Raw genomic sequence first — 23,612 nt, forward strand, 5'->3', positions numbered from 1 at the left:
CAAGAAGCTATGCCCAGGTACCTCCCTTCTTAACCCCAAACTCTGGAGCTTTCATACACAAACAGATTTCACATGATCGATATTATCCGTGCTAGAAAATCCACAATCATTCCTGAAAAGTTTGGGGAAGGAATTTGGATTAATAGAGAGGACAACCTAGAATGTGGAGGAGGGACCTCTAAATTCAGGGGTGCAAGGTGTCCTAGCTCTCAGACCAGGAGAAACCAGCTACCCTTTGGGGTTAGTATTTGGGAATGATCCCTAGACATGGGTGGATGGGGACCTAACTGTGGTACTTATACATCTGGCCACAGCCTGTACACATGCATAACTCAGCCTGGGGACCTGGGTTGGATTCCAAGGTCAGGGACAGGATCACTGCCCAACCCACAGGAACCATTCATGTTGCAGTGACAGGTTCTAAGTCTGCCATGCTGCATGCCTGGAAGGTGCCAGTGAAGTATTCATTTAGAGAAAACCAGCACACTGTGACCCTTTTGTGAAGAGAACTTGACATTAGCATGTTAAGTAAGCACCTAAAGGGTAGCAGTGAGCCTGGGGATGGCTCTACTGAAGGGGTCAACAGCAGCTCACCCTCCTTGGGGGTATGGGCACGTAAACTATACATGTCTGATGTTATATCCTCAGACATGTGAGAGAGGGCCTCAGGCCAGCAGTCACCTCATGTGTAAGGAGGGTTGAGGATTTAGCTCAGTGGTAGAGTGCTTGCCTAGCAAGCACAAGGCCCTGGGTTCGATCCTCAGCTCCAAAAAGGAAAAAAGAAAAGAAAAGAAAGAGAGAGAGAGAGAGAGAGAGAGAGAGAGAGAGAAAGAAAGAAAGAAACAAAGAACTATACAACATGAAAACTGACCAGGTCCTGGGAAACAAAATAGGAGACCAAGGGGCGGCGTCTGAGTGGTGTATGAATGTTCAAAGGGGTTCAAGTGCTGTGTTACCCAGTGAGAGTTCACTGATGCTCCAAGAATTGTGTTAAGATCCTAAAAGCAGTACCATGGGTGTAGAAAACTGAGGTGAGGAGGGAGAAGTGTACGAGAGAGGAACTTCTTTCTAATCAAGGAACTATCCAGAAATGGCTCCCAGAGTAAAACAGTAAAAAAAGAAATCCGAAAGTTTAAGAAACAGAAAGCACCATCTGGAAGTCCTGAAGGCCCTGGGTTTGATCCTCAATTATAAAGACTCTATCAGGGCACAATGGCACATGACTATAATGCCAGCACTCAGGAGGCTAAGTCAGGGGGATTGTAAGTTTGAAGACAGCCTTGGCTACATAGAAAAACCCTATCTCAAAAATGACCACATGGACTAGGGAGACGGTTCAGTCGGCACATAAACATGAGGACCTGAATTCAGATTCCCAGCACCCATGTAAGGAAAGTCAAGCGTGATGGCATGTAGCTGTAACCCCAGCATTGGGGAGGCAGGGACAGAGGAATCTCTACTCACAAGGTAGAACAGTTGAGGAAGACACTGATGCCAACCTCCGGCCTGTGCGCGTGTGTACACGCGCGCGCGCGCGCGCGCACGCACGCACACACACACACACACACACACACACACACACACACACACACGAAGACATAGGCAAAAAAGAGCCTTGTCAGCTGGGGTCTCCAGAGGACTGCACCTCCGGACAGAGTGGGCGGCCTATTCAAAGAACTAACAGGACAAGAATTCCTCAATTGGAGGAAAATGGCAGGAAAACAGCGTTTCCATTTTAAAAGACAAATGCAGCGCAGAAAGGGAAGGGGGAAGGGAGAAAAAAACAAAGACTTCTGCCCAGAAACATCAGGCTGAAATTTCAGAACATGAAGGAATAAAGAAGAAATTCCTAAGTGCTGCCAAAGAGAAAAGGTCCTGGTTACTCACAGAGGAATAAAAATTCTCATCAACGACACCAAATGCCAGGTGGCCTTGGGGAAATTCATTCAGAGTTCTGAAGGGGAAGGATGATGGAAGCTTCAGCAGACAGAGAAAAACAACAGAGCTAACGTGAAACACATTAGTGTAAAAGAAATCGGAGCCGGCCCTCCTGGAACAAGGCATCCATTAGCAGTCACCATACAGCGGGGCTGTCCCGGACAACATGCAGAGATGGCAAAGGGAGCCTTAGACCATTTTTTATAAGCTTCAAAATCAAAATCTTCCATCTAAAACAGTGACTCGCACAAAAAATTTAAGACTAGTGGTCATCTGGGACATAGGACATGGCTCGATGTGTCTAACAAGGATGTTCAACAATAAGTACTCAGATATGGCTCATCCCCTGGCCACCTTACATAACACTGCAGGGTTCTGTCCCCAAATTCTCCTCTCTCCTGGCTGAATCCTGCACCTGAATACCTTCTTAACAGCCAGTTCTCACACCCTCCTGAAAGCGGAGTTTCGCCTTCTGTGCGCACCATTGTCCTCTATACTTAGAGCAAACATTTATCACCGTGAGTAGGTGGTGTCAATGGGTATTTGTTGAACAAATAAATGGCAGTTGACAGATATTAAAAATCAAATTCCACTGTGAAATGGTATCTATAGCGTTATAGATTAATAGTGTAGATACACGTGGTGGTGCATGCCTGTAATCCTAGGATTTAGGAGGCAGAGGCAGGAGGATCCCTGCAAGGATAAAGACAGCCTAGTATACATAGTACCAATTTAAATTACTTGGCAGGTTGCTTATATTTTGTATTGCTTTGGGCATTTTTTTAAGTAATAATGGGTTATACTAGAGTATTTGTTGCTTGTTTTAACCATCGTACTCAGTAAATCATTATCCTGAATTAATAAAGGTAAAACTGTATGTCATGGGTTTTAATGACTCATATAGATACATCAGCCAGCTCACCAACTTCTGTTAAAGGACACGCGGGTTATTTATTGTGGCTGACTTAAATAGGCTGTGATAAGTATGTTTGTGCTTATGTACTTGTCTGGTATTATGTTGGAGGTAGATTTCTGGGGATAGAATTATAGAGTCAGTGCATCGTACATTGCATAGATTTCTGCATTGCTTTCCAGAAAAGTTAAATCCACTTACTGGCCTAGATGCATTGTACTCTGTCCTTTTGCTTATATCTGTGGTAATCCATTTGTCCCTTTATGTGATTTTGAAGTGTTTTATTTGCTACAAAATGAGAACATTCCTCTCCCAAGCACATTGGTTAGTGACATGAGGAAAAATGGTCTCATGTCTTTTATTATGTAATTGATCTTTAGATTGACTCAGTTTGCATTGATACATACATACATGCATACACACACACACACACACACACACACACACACACACACACACACACACACATGGTCTTGCTATTAGGTGAAGACACATATGGAATTGATTAGGTAGCCCAGGGTGGCCCCAAACTGCCTCAGCCTCCCACATGCTGGAATTAGAAGCATCCACAATGATGCAGGCTTACAGTTTTCGAAACTAAGACAATTACAAGTGAAGTACTTGTATACATATTATCAATTCTACAAGTTGCTTGCTATGTAGTTCATATTGCAAAAGTGTTTCCAGGCTCACATTACACACGGAAAATAGTAACATTTTGGTCATTTTTCCAACCATTGTTTACAATGTAATGTGTGCTATAGGAAGTTAGATTTCATGCAATGAAAAATCACTTACGTTTTAGAATGAGTTGTATTGAGAATATAGTCATTGGATATAGCTGTATTTAACTTTTGGGCAGTATTTTTTCAGTAGATCAATGGCTAATACAAGCTCAACCAGGAAGGAGCCAGCCAGCTCCTTCCTGCCTGCATTTCCTCATCTGTCGGTGATGGAAATAGGTAATAAAATATCTCCTAAGGTGATCCCACCAGGGCAGAGCCATTTTCTCTCTGTGAGCTTGAACCTGTCTGACTCACACTCCCCCTGGGATCCAGAAAATTAAGCTGGAGCTTAACGAAGTGGCTATGTGCAGATATTTCCCCAGTGGCTGGATTGTAAGCAGAAAGAAATACACACTCCTTGTCTCCCTCTTCATTCCCACTGGACTCTGTACAACGTGTTTTTGGAGCCAAGAGGGGGGAGGAGGAAGTCCTGGGAAATTTTTGAAGAAAGTCAGTGCTCTATGACTGTCATTGCCGGGAGCCTTAGGATAGGATGGAGCCATACCCTCATGAAACAGACACAAATCGGTTCTGGGCCATTCTTTAGCTGCTGGGCCAAAACTGTGCTGAGGTTAAACTCAACAAGAAGTGGGCCTTGTGCACGGGAACAGGGAGCTGGCAGGATGCTCTTACTCCACTGTTTCATCTCTCCTGGACACAAAGACTTGTAATTAAGTATTAATGGGCCTATAGCTCAGTGGTATCATGCTTGCCTAGCGTCCTACCTTCCTGGGTTTAATTCCTACCTCAACAAAAAGAAGAGAGAGGAGATCAGCAGGGTAGAGGCGAATATAATGTGACCCACCACTATGAACAGGGATAGCCAGTAGTTCACTGACTAGTTCATTCAGCGTGCACTAAACATCTACTGGGTATCACAGGCTGTTGTCCCTACTGGGTCTAGGAGGAGTCTTCCTATACAGTCCCTGCCTTTGTGGCCAGACGTTTTAGTGATAAAGATGCTCAGAAGAAAGATAATGACACTCATACTTTGGGGATCGGAGGGGACCAAACCCAGGGCTTCGCACGTACTAAGCAAGAACTTCACTATTGAGCTGCACCCCTGCCATACATTAGTACTTAATGTTAGTCTGAAGCAGACTACAGTAGCACACTGCATGGTACAATAAGCAGCAGGTTTCACAGGCCTCATCTAGGTGACTTACTATTTAGCAGAGCACAGGAGACAATGTGGGCAACCTAGGGAGGCCATCTTTGATGGTACAAGCCAAGACCCTACATGCTATGCAACTCTAGGAAAGTTAACCTACCTACAGGGGATAACCCCCAGCTATGTCTCCTGAAACCTTGTGAAAAGTGTCCATCCAGTAACACCTCAGATGACCACAGCATCTGCTTTGCTCTCAGGCACAGTTTGACATCGCAGTGGCCAGCGAGATCATGGCGGTGCTGGCCTTGACTGATAGCCTCGCAGACATGAAGGAGCGGCTAGGAAGGATGGTGGTGGCCAGTGACAAGGATGGGCAGCCGGTGACAGCTGAGGATTTGGTGAGTGTTCCTCGTAGGCCCTGGGGAGCTTGCTGTCCATCTGGAGAACAGAGATCTCCTTCTTAACACTGGTGTACAGTGGGGGTTCTGAAGAGTTGTGCGGGCCCTGTTGTCTCCTTCACAAGCCTTCATTTGTGTTAATAACAGGTCTATACCTGGCCGCAACCAGAACACATGAAATGTATTTCATAAGCATTTCACTATTCTTGTCTGTCTTGATCCCTACTCTACTGTGGCCAGGCCGGGCTGGTAGAACCCCAGGCTGGGGTGAGAGAGACACATTGCAGAGCCAACAATCCCAGGCGCATGACCAGCTTGGGGGATGCCCACCTAGAAGTAGAAGGGGGTTGGGGGCGGGGGACAAATCAGCCAGGGCCTAAGAGTTCTTATGCTGATTTATGTGTCTTTTTCTTTCCTGTAGGGGGTGACAGGTGCTTTGACAGTTTTGATGAAAGATGCCATCAAACCAAATCTGATGCAGACCTTGGAAGTAAGTAGTTTCTCTTTTATTTTTTTGTATTTTTTTTTTTTAATGTGTGACTATGCATGTGTAGGTGTGTGTGTGTGTTGGGCAAGGGTGCCACATGCTTATACATGCATGTGTGGAGGTCAGAGGTCAACATCTGCTATTATTCCTTGGGTCCTATCAACTTTAGTTTTTGAGACAGGGTCTTTCATTAGCCTGGAACTTGTCAATAAGGATAGACTGACTGGCCACCCAACCCTAGGGTTCCACTGATCTCTGCCTCTCTGGATCACAAGTGTGCCACCATGCCATCTTTTTTTTTTCTTTACTGTCTTTTTAACTTGAGTTCTGGGGTTCAAACTCAGATCCTTCATGGTAATTTATCTGTCCACCCATGGTTTTCTTTTTGTAATTGTTTGTAATGTAGCATTTGCTTTCATTGGATTGACGTTAGGCAATGTGAACATTTCCGGCCAGTGTGAGCCTGGCAGAGTGTCAGAATAACTCCTTGGTCTTCTGAAAAAAATAAATAAAAAGTTAAAAGTGAATTTGTTGGTATGTTGTTTTAAATCTCAGCAATCTCTGGGTATGGTGGTATTCACCTGTGACCCCAGTACTTGAGAAGCAGGAGAATTAGACCTTTTGAGGTCAGGGTGGACTGCATAGAGAGTACAAAGTCAGCCTGAATTGTGTACTGAGACCTTGTCTCCAAAAACTCACAGTTCAGAGAGGTAGCTCAGTGGTACAGTGCTTACCTCCAATGTGCAAGGCCTCAGCCTAGCACAGTAAGTGAACTCATAAGTAAAGAGATATCACTAAGCCTTTAAGATATCTGCCACACTGCAAGTCTAGTTTCATTTAATAGATGGTGTTCTCCTAAGCAATGCTTAGTACACTCACGTAGTTCCTAATTTTCATTTACGGCATTGACTAGTTTAAGATTATGTGAACATATAATTTATTTAAAAAACCAAGTGCAGAATTCGGTTAAGATAGTTGCATATATGAACTCTGTCTGTGCCTTAATTCTAGACAGTCATTTGGGAAGGGCTCCTGGAATCAGTGACACTGGGGTCAGTGGGGGGGAGGTCTGTATCCATGGACAGCCTAAAAGTCTAATTTGTGGGCAGTATTATATTTTGGATACAGCTAGTATCATCAAAGGGCACTGGGGAATCCCCTGCCTAACGACAGGTAGCCAAGATGTCAGCAGTTCTCAGTCCTAACTGTTCCTTGGAAGACCTCAGAAGATTCTGGGATACTAATCCATGCCAGGTTCTACCATAGACTAAGAGGAGCAGGTGGCTGGGGGAGGGGTTAAGGCCTAGATCTTCCAGACAAGCCTATCTAAAGACATGTTGGAAATCAAAAGATTCCTGTAGATGAGCTCACACAGCATTGATGAAATCACCATATGATAAAGCACACGGTCTGGTGCTGTTGTGACCACAGGTTACATGCATTCTTCTATATTGAAGTTTGATAAAATTAAAAATGTAGCCTTTCAGTTGCTGGGCCACATGCCTGCTGTTGCATTTATTTAGGTTTTAGAGAAAGGAGTACTTGCAACATTTTTAAGTATTTGCAGCTGTATATGGCCAGGGGCTATAGTTCTGTCCAGTACTATAGTATTTTTAGGAATTTTAATACTCTGTTGATTCTCTGGGAAGCAACCAAATCACTTTCGAGATTGAAGTAATAATAATTGGAAGTAATAATCTTAGGAAGTTTCTGGAAAGAACCATTATGAAGACTATTCATCAGAAGAAACCAAGGTAGTTGCTACTTCACATTCCCAAGCATTCTGCGTATGAAATAAAAGTCAAGATGGATATACCTCTGAATGGAATTTTTTTTAGACAATGTGTTTAGCTCAAACGCTGCCATTGAATGTGTGTCATGGTCTCTGTGTTTGAGTGTCTGATAACACCATTTGATCGTTAGTCCACTCAGACTCCAAACTAGCACTGTAATCTTAATATGGTTATTAATCTGTTCTGTGGCCTTGGAGAATACCCCTTGCTTCCCTGGGCCTTGGGTTTCTCATGTCAGGAAGAGGTCGGCTCTTGCTTGCACATTATTTGGCTCCATGATTTCCAACTAAAACAACTACCTTACACAAAATTATAAAATGCAAAGTAGAGGGAAAAATCAGTCTGTGTCTGGTCACCCTGTTGCTTTTGGCGCTGTGAAAGACAGCACATCCTGATCAGCGAATGTATCAGAACAAGCTGCTCCCCTCATAGCCAGCACATGAAGACAGTAAGGGACCCCAGGGTTCAGTAGTCCTCTTCATGGAGATACCCCTTCCCCGGGACTGAAATCCTCCCACAAGGCCCTATTTCTTAAGAATTTCACCACCTTCCCTTGGTGCCAAGACTTCACCACAGAGGCCCATGGAGGATAGTCAGGATTCAGACTCCAGCATAACATTCCATAATGCACACATCAAAACATCCTGTTGTCCTCCTAAGATACGTAATTGCTGATTAAAAAAAAAAAAAAATTTAAGGGCTAGGGAGATGGTTCAGTGAGTAAGAACACTTGCTCTGCAAGCCTTGGGGCCTGAGTTTCAATCCTTATTACCCACGTAAAAGGCTACGTGTGCCTTTGATGTGACCTGTAACCCCAGCTCCTATGTCGAGGTGGGAGGCAGAGAAGGGAGGACCAAGGACCAGCTAACCTGGTATGTGAGCAGTGAAAAGCAAGAGACCCTGTCTCAAATAAGATGGAAGGATTAAGACCAAAGCATGAGGTTGTCCTCTGACCTCCCCATGCAGACTATGTCCTACATGATGCACCTGCTCGCTCTCTCTCTCTCTCTCTCTCTCTCTCTCTCTCTCACACACACACACACACACACACACACACACACACACACACACACAAGAAATAAAGATAGAATCACAAAGAGGTTTTGCTGATAGATGAGTCATATAGCTTAAATAATAAGAAAAGCTCTGTGAAAGAGGCAAGTCCTTTTCCTTTTTTAATAAATAGATTTGCCTTAGATTAAGCAGCAACTTGGGGTGATTATTCCAGGAATCATGGAGCCTATGCCTGTTCAGCCACACCGTGTCACCTGTGACCCGTGCAGAACCAGGGCCTGATGCCTGTCTGACAGATGGCGGCAATGAGGGTTGCAGTCTGTGGAAGAGGCGAGCCAGCCGCCATCCAGGGATGGGGCCGGTGACTTCGTCGGCATTGCGCTTCTCCAGGGTAGCAGCATGACCCAGGCGACAGACAGGATTGGGAGACTGTGGACCGACTTCTGAGTCTTCTTCAGTCTGTTTCTCAGAGCACTTGAATAGTGTGTGTAGCTAGAAGAGAGGTGTTGTGGGTAGTTAGGGAGATGGACAGTAGTCATGTGTACCTGTGAACACGAATGCTTGTCGGATTTTATAGTCCTCGTGCGTGTGCATCACTTTGACCTTCTCAGGACCCGTGGTATTCACTCTCCTGAGGCCTTGGAGAAGATAGCTAAACCTGGAATTCAGATCGTGGCCTTGAGAAGCTGTTTTATTCTCAGACCAATTTTTTTTTTTTTTTTTTTAATTCCACTAACTCTCTTCCTGCTTTTGTTCAGCTCTCTCATCCTGGAGCCACATTCAGCTAAATAACCCAGCATAGTTCATGGGAATTTTCCATGCTTCCGAGCCGCCCCGCCCCCACCCCGCATCACTCCCCGCTTCCCACTGTGTCAGCAAAGGGGCAGCCTATATTTTCCCAGGTGGAGCCAAGCCTTCATCTGAGCAGACCCCCAATAACCTGCCTGGCCTTGGGATAAAGCCTGAGTGTTTTAGTGAGAAAATTATTTTCAGATAGGGCGAAAGCCTGTTGTCATCAATAAAGGAAAATTAAAAAGACTATAAAAATGACTCTATTGACAAGGTTCATTTAAAGACTTTGAAAGCCTAAAATTTTTAATTAGTACCTTTTATATATATATTAATCTGTAATTGTGCCGACTGGTTTTATGTCAACTTGATACAAGCTACAGTTATTTTGGAAGAGGGAACCCTATCCCTGCCAGATTGGCCTGTGAGCAAGCCAATGGTTGATGTGGAAGGGTCCAGCTCACTGTGGGCAGTACCATCCTTGGACTGGTGATCCTGGGTTATGTAAGAAAGCAGGGGGTTGAGAAAACCACAAGGAGCAAGCCAGTAAGCAGCATTCCTCGACGGCCTCTGCATTGGTTCCTGCCTTAAACTCCTGTCCTAACTTCTCTTAGTGACAGAGTGTGACCTGACAGTTGTATGCTGAAATAAACCTTTTCCTCTCCAGGTTGCTTTTAGTCCCAGGGCTTTATTACAGTAATAAAAACCCTACCTAGGACAGTAATTAGTAAGAATTGCTCATAAACTAAGTATACACGTATTAAAATGTCCTAAAGAAACCCATTATTTTGTATGCTTTCTATAGTAAATTTGAGTTGGATATGATGGTACTTGGCTGCAATCCCAGTATTTAATGAGGAGAGATAGGAGGATAAGGAATTCAAAGTCATCCTTAACTACATAGCAAGTTTGAGGCCACCCTGCGCTACATAACAACTTGTCTGAACAACCACAAATCGTTTCTATCTTTGTTACATTTCACCCATGGTGGGTTTTTTTTTTTTTTCTTTTTCTTTGCTTTTGTTGTCTTAATAATTGCCAGGTTTCTAACATATAAAATATTTTTATTCAGTTCTTTCTTTCTTTGCTTGTTTGTTTGAGACAAAATCTCATGTGATCTGTACCAGCATCGAATTGATAATCCTCAGTACTGCTTTAACATCCCAGATGCTGGGATTGCAGGTGTGTGCCGCCATGCCTGGCTTTGATGTTTTTCTTCTCCTCTCCCTGCTCTTCCCTCCTCCTCTCCCTGTTCCCCTCTTCTTTCCTCTCTCCTTGTTCCCTCTGTCCTTCCCTCCCTTTCTGTCTCCCTCCTCATCTCCTCTCCTCACTATGTAGCCCTGACTAGCCTGGCACTGGCTGTGTAGACCAGACTGGCTTTGTGTTCACAGACATCTGCCTTCCTCAGCCTCTTGAATGCTGGTAGATTGTTCTTGAATTGACTAATAGTTATTGGGTGAAGAAGGGGAGAACATGGAAGATATTATTTAGACTATCAAGGTTTAAGTTTTTTTTAAATATAATATAGGCAATAAGAAATAAGGTACAGGGCTTATTTCATGATCAACAGGCAATGAACAGTAACTTATCAAAATTATAATTGGAGGTAATTGCATTCTTAGAGATTTTGTCTCTCACTCAGCATTAACTGTAGGCTAATTCTGTCCAAGGAGACTTGAGACATACTTGGTGTCTGAGTAAATCAGGGTATCTTTGGTTTCAGTTTTGTTTCAAAGGGTTTTGTTTTTGTTTGCTTTTTATTTGTATGTATGCGCTCATGTTTGTATAGTGTGTTTAGAGGCCTCAGATTGACATTGGGTATCTTCCTCTATTCATCTCCACTTTGATTTTCAGTCAGGGTTTCTCACTGAACCTACAGCTCATCAACTGGGTAGACCAGCTGGCCCAGCAACCTCCCTGGATCTACCTATGTTGGCCTCCTTTCCCTCCCTCACTTCTTGTGTGCTAACGTTACAAGCTGGTGTCACCATACATACCCACTTTTTACATGGCTTCTGAGGATATGAACTCAGGTCCTCATGCTCTAGTGGCAGGCATTTTATTGACTAAGCCATGTCTCCAGCCCTACCTGTGTTTATTTTTAGGTTAGGCTCCTGTAGCCCAGGTTGGTTTCTAACCCCTTCTGTAACTAGACATGACCTTGAACTCCTGGTGTCTCTACCTCAAGTGTTGGAATTACAGATGTGTTCTGCCCTATCTGGCTCACAGTTCATTTAGATCTCTTGGGAGCTATTGTGCTTTGAGTGTGCAATATGGACTCAGAATGTCCGGGTAAGCTTTAACATGGAGTACTCTGTGGCACCTTGTGTCCCCAAATTAAGCTTGGTTTCCATTCTTCTCTTTCCTTGGGGATGTTAATTTGTTCTTGTTCTTCTGTAGGGGACACCTGTGTTTGTGCACGCCGGCCCCTTTGCTAACATCGCTCACGGCAACTCATCCGTGTTAGCTGATAAAATTGCTCTGAAGTTGGTTGGAGAAGAAGGGTTTGTAGGTAAGTAGTTCTGTTTAAAATTTAATGATTGTAGAATACTAATAAAATTGAAAAGATAATGGCTGGGACAGAGTATTGACATGGAATCTCATCTTTTATTCCTCTCTTTGTAGAGGGTGTTAGTACTGGAGAACTTGTTCTATTCCAGTACAGTTATATTGGTTGAGCCATTGATTCTGTGGTCAAGCACATATGCCTTCTAATATCTGTCAATTAAATGACCTTGGACATAATTTTAAGTAGCACTGAACCTCATTTTTCTTATCCGTAAAATGGTGCTAATGAAATTACTTTATTTGGTTTTGTTGTTGTTGTTTTTGGTTTGGTTTGGTTTGGTTTGGTTTGGTTTTGGTTTTTCGAGACAGGGTTTCTCTGTGTAGCTTTGAGCCTTTCCTGGAACTCGCTTGGTAGCCCAGGCTGGCCTCAAAATTACTTTAAATAGTTATCCAATGGATAAATATTTAGAACATACCACATTCAAAGCTCAGAACTGGGAATCCAGTGGTCAGCAGAGCAGATCTAGTGGCAGGCCTTGTGGAATGTCCTGCCAAAGGTGTGTGCACAGGAGAATGTGGTCATTGCCTGAGCTATTAGCAATCATTATAGTACTAATACATTAAAATCAATCGGATTTTTTTATCTTCCTGGAATCCTGGTGTGTTTTTTGTGACCTGATGGAAGGGAGGTTCCCAACCAATAGGCTCAAATTTTATTTGGTAGATTCATACTGTCTGCTGCCAGGAGGGGGCACCTGCTATAGAGCTTTCATCATGGTTACCAGCCATGATCTTAGGCCAGAAGGATAAAGCTATGAAGAAGCAAAAAAACAAAAACAAGGGTTCATTTGATGCTGGAAGGATCTGATTGTCAGATTTCGCAGCCAGCAGGCAGTTCCCATTGTCCATAATCAGGTCTAGCAGCCACTTCCTCCCAAGTACCATCAGCCTTGCATCAAACTCCAAAAGCGAGGTCTTTTAGTAGAAGAAAATCTGCTGGGTGGAAGAACCTAGATCTACACTTTCACGCTGCAACCGCTCAGGGTTCTTTCAGAGTTATTGAGACAGATTTAAGGATCCCTTGTAGACACGGAGTCTGGATCAAATGAGGATTTATGTAATTCCATCCTTCAAAGATCTGTGTAATGTGCAATCATGTACTTTGCTGCTTAGGCACCGAGTCCACAGCAAGAGTGGTGAGGCACGCTAAGTGGATTTGCTCGGATGAGCATCCAAAGCAGTAGAGCTAATGACTGAGGAGGCTGGGGAAAGGCAGATACTGAGTAGATGGGCACTTAAGTGAAGAGGTTCTAATGTATTGACTGTGGATAAAAGGGCTTCTAGCATCAAGCACTCTGGTTTATGCTGACAGGGCTCTCTACTTTATCAAGCAGGTATTTACAGAATATGCATCATCATGACAAAATAGCTTTAAAGATACATGTTGATGGTGTCTGCAAAGCATGCTAGTTCTGCTGTGGCCTGGATAAGACATTAGACTCTGGGTGTGCCTCTTGGTGGCATTCTCATTGGGAAACTGTGAAGGTGGATCAGATGAGGAGTGGGAAATGAAGGTTAACACTGAGCAAGGTTAGATATTATGGGATGGGAGCCTCCTTTTGGTGGTGTGAAGCAAGAACTTTCCTAGGGCTCAATTTCCTCTTTTGGTAACAGCTTTGGTCTTTATTATAACATTCAATAATACCCAAAGGAAAAGTGATTTGTAAGACATAGGCAACTATGCAAATATCAACCATGCTTCTAATTACTCCTCTGATCCCTTGTAGTCTGAGGGGAGAGTTCCCTGGTAATCTTGCCCAATGGGGGAGTCAGAACCCTCCTCAAGGCATATTAATTTGCTTTGCATCAAATTCCTTGTGTGTAAAGTAAGGCCGTTTAGAAATAAACATTATAATTGTGTGTATGTGCATGATGGGGATGCGGTAACCATGGCACAGGTGTGAAGGTCAAAGAACCAGTTTGTAGGATTGGTTCTCCCTTTCCTCTTTAACGTGGGTTCTAGGGTTTCTAGCTCAGGTCACCAGGCTGGCTCGGCAAGCTTCTTTACACACACTGCCATCTCCCAAGCCAAATTAAGGCTTTTAAGGGAGCTTTCCTCATGGATTTTAAAAAAAAGGTGTGTGAAAGTGTATCTGTCAAGTTCTGGCCTGACCCCTACTAACCCTTAACAAGTCCTTCTTGTGACTCTTCCCCCATTGTTGACACATGACTAGAAAAGGTTAAAGTCCTTTGAAGAATTGAGTTTATTTTGGAGTGATAATGACTCTTTTTAATTGCTGTACAATACACATCACTTAGAGTCCGCCATCTTAGAGTCTGCCATCTTAGCTGTACAGCAGAAGAGAATCAGTCACTGCATAGCCAGTCTTCAGAACTCTCCATCTTTGTGGTCACCAGCCCTTCCTTGCCTGGACTCCAGGAGCTTACCATTGGCTTCTACCCTTTCTACCTTCTGCCTTTTCTACCCTCTAGTAAACTGGGGTGTGGTAGGGGAGACAAACCAGGTGAGTCTTAGCAGAGAGTGGGGTGCATGGGGGGGGAGCTTTGTGGATTAACAAAGAACCTGGAGGCGCTTGGGGAGGGGCACATCTCGGATCGAATCTTCCCTGTGTATACCATTTAATATCACTCTCAGTTCTGCGTCAACATCCAGCAAGGAATCCTTTTGTCTACCCAGAATAATTATTCTAAGATAATGGAATCAACGGTCCATTTAGCCTTTGCCACAGCCCAGTGTTTATTTAATTAGCTGCATGAATTTGTCGGATGAGAGCCAAGTACTTCATGAGAATTTTAGAAGCAAGTGCTATGGGGACTGTAATGGCTTTTTGCTTTCTTTTTTTTTCCTTTCTTTCTTTTTCTTCTGCTCATTTAATTGGCTTCAACCCCAGTTTTCAGCTGAAGACCCCGCCTCTATTTGGGAGTGTGAACCTGGAATTGTATATGCTCATAGCTAAGGTTCCTTATATCCAGCGGTTGCAGCCAGTGGAATCCATGGCTAGACTTTGGAGGTCTACTGTCCCCTCCCATACTTAAATATTAATAGACTGGGCCAGATGTGATGGCATATGCCTATAATCTTGGAAGACTAAGGCAGAGGGACTATGAGTTTGAAGTCAGCCACACTTGTCTAAAGAACTCAACCATCTTCCACCCAGATCAATCAATAAATAAATATAATTGTGATATCATACCATGCCAGTGCATCTTAATATACTGTAGCAGATCATGTTTGTACTGTCCCAACCCCTCTGTATTAGCCCACTTTCTGTTTCTATAATGCAATACCACAGATTACGCTTTAAAGAAAAGAACTCCATTTTGACTTTTGTTCTTAGCCTGGGTTGATGGCCTGGGTTTTCTGATGGTCTTCAGGCTGGCAGAGTTGTGAGACAACAAAAGGCATCACATAGCACGAGATGTGTGTGTGTGTGTGTGTGTGTGTGTGTGTGTGTGTGTGTGTGTACACATGGGTATAGGGTGTGTGGGTGTGTGTATATGCGCATGCATGGGTGTGGTGTGGTGTGTGTATGTGTGCATGCATGCGTGGATATGGTGTGTATTTCTGCCTACTTCTGGTCTTTTTTAATTTTTTTTTTTCCTTTTTAAAAATTTTGTTTTGTTTCTTTTTTGTTTTGACTGTTATTTTAAGGGAGCTCTTCTTAGTACATGTGAGTGCAGATGTCTTAGGAGTCCAGAAGAGGGCATCAGATCCCCTGAGTAACAGGTAGCTGGGACCAAACATGATACGGGTGCTGGGAACCAAACTCAGGTCCTCTACAAGAACAACACATGCTCTTACCCACTGAGTATCTCTCCATCCCAGGGCAGATGCTTTTGAGACAGGGTCTCACTTAGTAGCTTTATTTGGCCTAGAACTCACTGTGTAAACTAGGTTGACAGAGATTCTCTTACCTCTGCTTCCTGAGTTCTGGATTGCAGGTACCTCTTGGTCCCTCTTCTCAAAAATCCATCAGTCTTCCATCTCAAAGCCCCAACCCTGGTGACAGTGTTGAGCCCCATCAGTTCTGAACACCGGAGCTTGGATCAGGCTCTGCCCTCTTGTGCCTCATTGTGTTTATTCAATTCCAATGGGAGTGTAGAGAGGAACCATATTCCAATGTAGCACTCCCTTACCTTGGACTGTCTTTCTCAATACGTTGCTGAGTAAAGGTGACCTTGGGGGCCACTGACTTTAGTCATCTTGCTTTGCCTTCATCCCCCATCCTTTAGGACAGTTATAAATCTTCACTCCTGAGTTTCAGAGGACTCTAGTGAATAGTTACACCCAGCTACTGGCTTATTCGCACCATCTGTTTTTATTTCAATGAAATGTTAAATACTCCATCATTTAGGTAGAAGAAAGCCAGACCAAACTAAACATTCCTATAATTTTATCCACCCTTAAAAAAAAAAATCTGAGTTGAAGTAGTGTCCAGTGTCTGAGCTGAGGGGCTCCTGGAGCTCACCCTGCTGACATATAAAACCCTGCTCTCGGCCAGGGCTTCACTCTGTTATGAAGTTCATTTTTGTGTCCTGAGTAATGCTATACATAATCATGTCAGGGGTAAGAACTGGATTATTAGCAATCTGGCTGGAGGGGCTGTGCAAACCCAGGCAGCTGCTGAGTCTAGGGAGTGGACTTCAGGCATTGGACTCCAAAAAGCTTCACTGCAGGAATGTTGGTTCATGGCGTCCCTGGATGTCAGTTTCCGGGAGCTCGGTATTGACTCCCATTCGCTGGCCTTTCTCTACCACACATGCTTTCCTACAGACTAGACCTCTTTGGGGTTTGGTTTTGATTTTGGTTTTTAGCAGCCGGTCTTCAGCCCTTAAAAAATAACAATAATAAGAAGAACGAGGGAAGCTCAGTGGTAGAATGTTTTCCCAGCATGACCAAGGCCCTGGGTTCAATCCCCAGCACAAATAAATGATAGAGGCTGCAGAGATGGCTCAGTGGCTAAGAGCACCTGTTGCTCTTGTAGAGGACCAGGGTTCAGATCTCAGCACTCACATGGCAGCTCACAAATGCCTGTTACTCCAGTTCCAAAGGCTCTGAGTGGGCCCCAGGCAGGCAAGTGGTGCACATACATACGTGCAGGCAAGACACTCATACACGTAAAAGTAGAAAATAGGTAAGCAAGCTTGGAGCATTCTGGTTATATACTACTTGGGAAAGTGTATAGATTAAGTTAACCAACCACTTTGTTCCTGACACTCAACATCACCACATCTTACTGTGCTGTTCCTGTGTGCTTTAGGTTCAAGGGTTGGTTTATGATCAGACAGATACCTGGAGATAAGATTCCAGGGCAGAGGCTAGCATGGCTAGAGCCGTGGATTCAGTTCCCAACACCGAGAAAGAAGGCAGAGATGTGACATGTGACTGAAATCTCTGTGACTTGGCGGCTGTGACCTGCATAGTTGGCTGCCTGATTCCTTCTCACAGCAATCCTGGGCAGCCCTCATGGAGGAAAGCCTTTGATTTGAAGTTAGCTCCTGAGCTCAAGGGACAGGCCTGGTTACTCTGACCTCATCCCTGCTGTCTTAGATGTGCCTTGAACTTGTCTTCTGTGTGTGTCTCCTTGCTCTTCTACTGCGTTCCAAGACAGTCACATGCAGAGTAGACGGTGACATCATGCCAATTGACTCCTAGAATCATTAGCCAAAATCAACCTCTTTTCTCTAAAGATTACCCCATCACAAACAGTACAGCAATATGAAATGTGATGCCCTCCTTCGCTCCACCTTTTTCCTGCCACTCTAGAGCATTGGTTCTTAACCTGTGGGCAAACCTCTACCTCCAGAAATATTTACATTATGATTTCTAACAATACAGTTATGAAGTAACAGTAAAAATAATTTAATGGTTGTGGGGGTCACCACAACATGAGGAACTATGTACTAAAGGGTCACAGCATCAGGAAGGTTGAGAATCATTGCTCTAGAGGGAAGAACTTTCCAGATGGGAAGAGGTATCATTTCCAGGTATACATTTATACTTTTACCATAAAATATCTACAATAAACCTTCCCAGGCCTACTCTGTTTACAAGATTAGGTTACACTAATTTTTTGGACAGTACCCCAGATCCAAAGAAATGCCAGACATATCCATATATTATGTAATTAAAGGTCAAACAATTTAATGGGTGTTTGTAACCTAACAGTTTACTAGCTGTCTGTAAGAATAATATCATCAATTGAAATCAATTGAAAATAACTGTATCATTCTTCTTCTTCTTCTTCTTCTTCTTCTTCTTCTTCTTCTTCTTCTTCTTCTTCTTCTTCTTCTCCTCCTCCTCCTTCTCCTCCTCCTCCTCCTCCTCCTTCTCCTCCTCCTCCTCCTCCTCCTCTTCCTCCTCTTCCTCCTCCTCCTTCTTCTTCTTCTTCTTCTTCTCCTCCTCCTTCTCCTTCTCCTCCTCCTCCTCCTCCTCCTCCTCTTCCTCCTCTTCCTCCTCCTCCTTCTCCTCTTCCTCCTCCTTCTTCTTCTTTATTCGAGACAGGGTTTCTCTGTGTAACTTCCTTTCTGGAACTCACTCTGTAGCCCAGGCTGGCCTCAAACTCACAGAGATCCGCCTGCCTGTGCCTCCCGAGTGCTGGGATTACAGGTGTGTGCCACCACCGCCTAGCAACTGTATCATTCCTAAGTAACCTCCATACCGTAATTATTAAAAGACACCTGTTGGGCACCACCCAACTTCACAAACCCTAGAACAAATGTGTTCAGCCTCTCAGCTTCTACTCGGTTCTTTCTTCTTCCTACAGAAATCATTCTAACTTAGCTTCACAATGAAGCACAGAATCTTAACAGACACTGCTGTTGAAACAGTGACCTGCTTCACAGTAGTAGTGCTTGTCATACCCAATGGATACTGTGTACTACCTTTTTACCCTCCAAAGTGTCAAGTATGCCAGACTGAAGAGATGGCTCAGTGGTTAAGAGTACTTGATGATGCTCTTTCAGTGGGCCTGGGTTCAATTCCCAGCACCCACATAAGCGACTCACAATTGTCTGTAACTCCAGTTCTAGGGTATCCAATGCCCTCTTCTTGATTCTGAGGGTACCAGGCATGCATGTGATGCACAGATGTATACATGCAAACAAAATACCCATACACATAAAACTAAATAATAATAGTTGGATTTTGTTTTTGTTTTTTAATGTGAAGTATCTCACAAGATGAGATGGCTTATATCTATCATTCTAGCACAAACCTTGGGCAAGCTAGCAAGGTCGTGTGTCAGAGAAGAAGGGAGAGAAAGGCTCTCACTATTATCCTGAGGGGGTTTTTTGTAATTATTTTTAAAAATATATTTATTTGTTATCTGTGTGGGGGTGGCAGGAAAGATACTTATAAATCACACCAGCAGTTTTAAATCTTTGCTGAGAGCAACATGAGTTAACTTTCTATCCTGAAAGCCTACTGTGTGCCAGACACTGGCCTAGAGCTTTGCGGCTGGGACCTCACTGGCTTGTCCTGTGAGCCTCTGAAGGAGCCACCACACTGGCCACATCTTCCAGCTGAGAAGACTGAGTATCAGAGTGAAGGAATTTGCCCCAAGTGACGAGCTTGGGCTGAAAGGACAGTGATTCGCACCCAGTCCTTGGCCTCCATTCTGAACTCTTGGTCCTGTTGCTTACCGCCTGTAAAATATATACTTTGGGTCCATACCATCATCCTCCAGCCCTGTGTTTGCATCCAATAGGACTAATGTTTGTTGAATGAAAACCTAATAGTACACATCAGTTATACAAAAAGACTTCTCTAATGGCAGCTGTGTCTGGATTGCCCTTAGGTTTTCTAACAGTGACCATGAGCATGTTTCCAACATGGCTTATTGATATAGCAAATAAATAAATTGAAAGTCATTACATGTGATTACAAGTCCCAGCTACTCAAAAGGCAAGGGAGAAGGATTTCTTGAGTCCAGGAGTTCAAGGGCCAGCCTGAGAAATAGAGTGAGATTCCCAAAGACTCCATCTCAAAATAAATAAATAAATAAATAAATAAATAAATAAATAAATAAATGAAATATAAATATAAATATAAATATAAATATAAATATAAATATAAATAAGAAGGCAGGGACTGGAAAGGTAACTCAGTTGATAGAATGCTTGTTTAGCATGATAGCTCCATGGGTGGAACCCAAGAACCTTGTAGAAACTAGACATAGAAATGCATGCCTGGGAATGCAAGCTTGTACAGACAGGAAATCAATATGGCGCTTCCTTAGAAAATTGGGAATCCATCTCCCCCAAGACCCAGCTGTAGCACTCTTGGGCATATACACAAGGAATGCTCAATCATACCACAAGGGCATTTGCTCAGCTATGTTCATATCAGCATTGTTTGTAATAGCCAGAACCTGGAAATAACCTAATGCCCTTCAACTGAAGAATGGATAAAGAAAATATGGTACATATACACAATGGAGTACTACTCAGCAGAGAAAAACAATGACATCATAAGGTTTGCAGGCAAATGGATGTATCTAGAAAAAATCATCCTGAGTGAGGTAACCCAGACTCAGAAGGACAAACACGGTATGTACTCACTCATAGGAGGATACTAGATGTAAAACAAAAATGACTAGACTGCTACACAACTCCAGGGAAGCTACCTAGAAAACGGGACCCTAGGAAAGACACAGGGATCATCCAATGACAGAGAAATGGATGAGATCTACATGAACAACCTGGACGACAGTGGGAGTAATGAAGGGCAAGATTTGAGGGAAAGAAAGCTTAGGGGAGCAGGAGATCCCAGCTGGATCAAGAACAGAAAGGGAGAATGAGGAATAACAGACCATGATAAATGAAGACCACATGAGAACAGGAATAGGCAGAGTGCTGGCGAGGTCCCCAGAAATCCGCAATGATATATCCTCTGTATACTGCTGGCAGTGGTCGAGGGAGGGCCTGATCTGACCTAGTCTGGTGATCAGATGACTAAATACCCTAGCAGTCGTCTTGGAACTCTCATCCAATAACTGATGGAAGTGGATGCAGAGATCCTCAGCCAGGCCCCAGGTGGAACTCCAGGTGTCCAACTGTCGAGAAGGAGGAGGGACTGCAAGAGCGTGAATTGTTGAATCCAAGATTGCAAAAAGCACAGGGACAAATAGCCAATTGAATGGAAGCACATGAATTATGAACCAACAGCTGTGGAGCCCCCAGCTGGATCAGGCCCTCTGGATAAGTGAGACAATTGAATAGCTTGATCTGTTTGGGAGGCACCCAGGCTGTGGGACCAGGACCTGTCCTTGGTGCATGAGCTGGCTGTTTGGAACCTTGGGCTTACACAGGGACACATGTTCAGCCTGGAAGGAGGGGACTGGCCCTGCCTGTACTGAATCCACCAGGTTTACCCAGGGGTGTCTTGGTCCTGGAGGACATGAGAATGGAGGGGAGGGGCTGGGGGGGGAGGTCAGAGGGGAGGGAGAAGGACAGGGGAACCCATGGCTGATGTATAAAATTAAAACACATAATAATAATAATTTAAAAAAAAAAAGAAATGCATGCCTGTGATCACAGGGCTCAGGAAGTGGAGGCATGGGGTCCAAGAGCTCAGTGTCACCCTCAGCTACATAGTGATCCTAGGAAGGCCTGGTCTGCTTGAGACCCTGTCTCAAAGAAGTAGTTGGGGCCTGGAGAGATGGATCAGTGGTTAGAGTGCTTGCTACTCTTCAGGGGACTTAAACTGGGTTCCCAGCACCCATGTCAGACAAATCAGAACTAACTCCAGCATCACAGGATCCAACACCCTCTTCTGGGCTCTACAGCAGGCTCAAGTACACACATGGTCTTCACTCACAGATGCATCATACATAAAGAAAATTTTAAAATAAGTATTTTTAAAGTCATTTTTAAAAGTAACATGTTTCAAAAGCCATTTTGAACTTTAGGAATGTTCAAGCCTGACTTTGACCTTTTCTTTATGCCCTCCATAATGCAAATGTGTTTAAAAATGAGCTCTGTGGCTCATTCCTGTTTGTGATTTATGTATATTCCAAACAGCATGCTTGGAATATCGTTCTGCTTATCATCATGAAATGTGGAGTTCAAATAAGTCCCTTGTCAAAACATCGTGATATAGAGAGATTAGTGCTGTGAGAGTTGACATATAATGACTTTAAGAAGTGGTCCTGAGGTTAAGCTGGAGTTTTGTAACTTGTGATTACATGGGCCTTCTACGGGATTTTCTGTAATGTCCATTGCACAATACGTTTTCAGATTACGTTATATGACTGTTATCCTAGCCCATCTGGGCCAAGAACATCTAGCTTCAAGGTGCTGGACAGGAGCCAAATTGCCTTTTATAGTTTCAAAAATTGCAATTATGTGAGGTTGTTTTTTACATTTTTTAGCAGCATTTGGTGTAATTACAATATGGTATTGTTCCTATACAAGACACGTATTAGAATTTTGAATGAGGAATGCTGGGCAATTCCTAAAGGAGTATAATTTAGGATGTCTTGTCAGAGACTTCTTTGCATCTTTGGAGAATGGCATTTTGAAGAGGAAGCAGATTGCATTGCTTTCTAAAAGCTGCAGGCCTCTAGCCCTCTATAGCTATAAATGTTCTCATCCTTTCACTATTAACAGTTGGGTACAAAGTTTGTCGCTGCAAAAAATCTACATAAGGGTTCAGGTTCCTGAGGGCTGCTTGTCTAGCTCACAACAAAGCTGAGTTTAAAAAGCTAGAGATGAAAGAGGAGTCTGGATGAAATGATATAGACAATGGAAGAATTTAAACAAAATCAATAAGCCAGAAACTAGCGAACAACATCGAACAACATTGCAATAAATCGCATCCCTCTTGGGCACACCTAGTCAGCCTGGCCAGGATGTCCATAACCACCGCTGTTACTATCTTACTCGGGAGACCTAGCCAGTGGGCTAAAGTACAAGCCATGTAAAAAGTATAGATAACTTTTCTGTTATTTATATGTGCTCGTGCAGAGATAAAATTCAAGACGTCAACTAAAATTTATCGTAAGTAATAAAAGTTTTAGTTTGCCCAGTTGGCTACAGTATAAATATGTAAAAGTCAATATAGCCTTCCTTTATGTCAAGGATAAACATAATGTGGAAAACGATCCTATTTATTCCTACCCTCCTCCACGCTATAAAATGCCTAGGAATAAATTTAGCAAGATGTGAACATGGAGAAAGAAAAATGCAGCCATGCAGGAAAGTGAAAGTTATTGATACGGTGAGCATAATCCCATAGTTATCTCTGTCAAACTAATACGCAGGACTGTGCTATGTTGCACTGATTTTACTCCAGAAGAAATGAGGGAATGTGAGCCATTTAGAATGGACTCCTTTTAAACTTCTTACAGAGATATTTTCTTTTAATATTTTCATCAAATGATTTCAGGAGCTCCTGGGACTCTTTGTTTGAATTTTTTAAAATTTTATCTTTATCCGTCTGTTTTGTGTGCGTGCCTGTTGGTCTGGGAACTGAATCAGGGTCCTCTATAAGAGCAGCACCTCTCCAGCCCCCACAGTTAAATTTTTTTTTTCTTTCTAATTTTAGTTTGACCTGGGACTCCATGTAGCCCACGCTGGCTTCCAATTCAGTGTATAACTGAAGCTGGCCGGGAACTGCTGAGTCTCCTGCCTCCGTTGCTGAGTGCTGGAATTCTATGCATGTGCCATCACGCCTGGCTTCATTTGTCTAGATTCTAAGAGGATTGGTTTTATCTGGGGAGGAGAGAGAGAGAGAGAGAGAGAGAGAGAGAGAGAGAGAGAGAGAACCCTAAATTGACCACCTCTCCTGTCTTTTTTGGGATGTTTTCACCTTTATTAAGTTTACAGCAGTGGTTCTCAACCTTCCTAAGGCT

General features: G+C 43.5%; 1 protein-coding gene across 2 annotated transcripts in view; it reads left to right on the forward strand.

Moving 5' to 3' along the window:
• The window catches only part of Mthfd1l (methylenetetrahydrofolate dehydrogenase (NADP+ dependent) 1 like), a 189,369-nt gene that overhangs the window by 72,753 nt on the left and 93,004 nt on the right, over window positions 1-23,612 (forward strand). For both annotated transcript variants that reach the window (XM_036169039.1, XM_036169040.1), the window contains 3 exons: window positions 5,005-5,145; window positions 5,567-5,635; window positions 11,629-11,740. In XM_036169039.1, the coding sequence (XP_036024932.1) occupies window positions 5,005-5,145; window positions 5,567-5,635; window positions 11,629-11,740 (322 nt within the window). The remainder of the gene's footprint in view (window positions 1-5,004; window positions 5,146-5,566; window positions 5,636-11,628; window positions 11,741-23,612) is intronic.

The sequence above is a fragment of the Onychomys torridus genome, chromosome 19 (assembly GCF_903995425.1).
Source record: "Onychomys torridus chromosome 19, mOncTor1.1, whole genome shotgun sequence".
Classification (NCBI taxonomy): domain Eukaryota; kingdom Metazoa; phylum Chordata; class Mammalia; order Rodentia; family Cricetidae; genus Onychomys; species Onychomys torridus.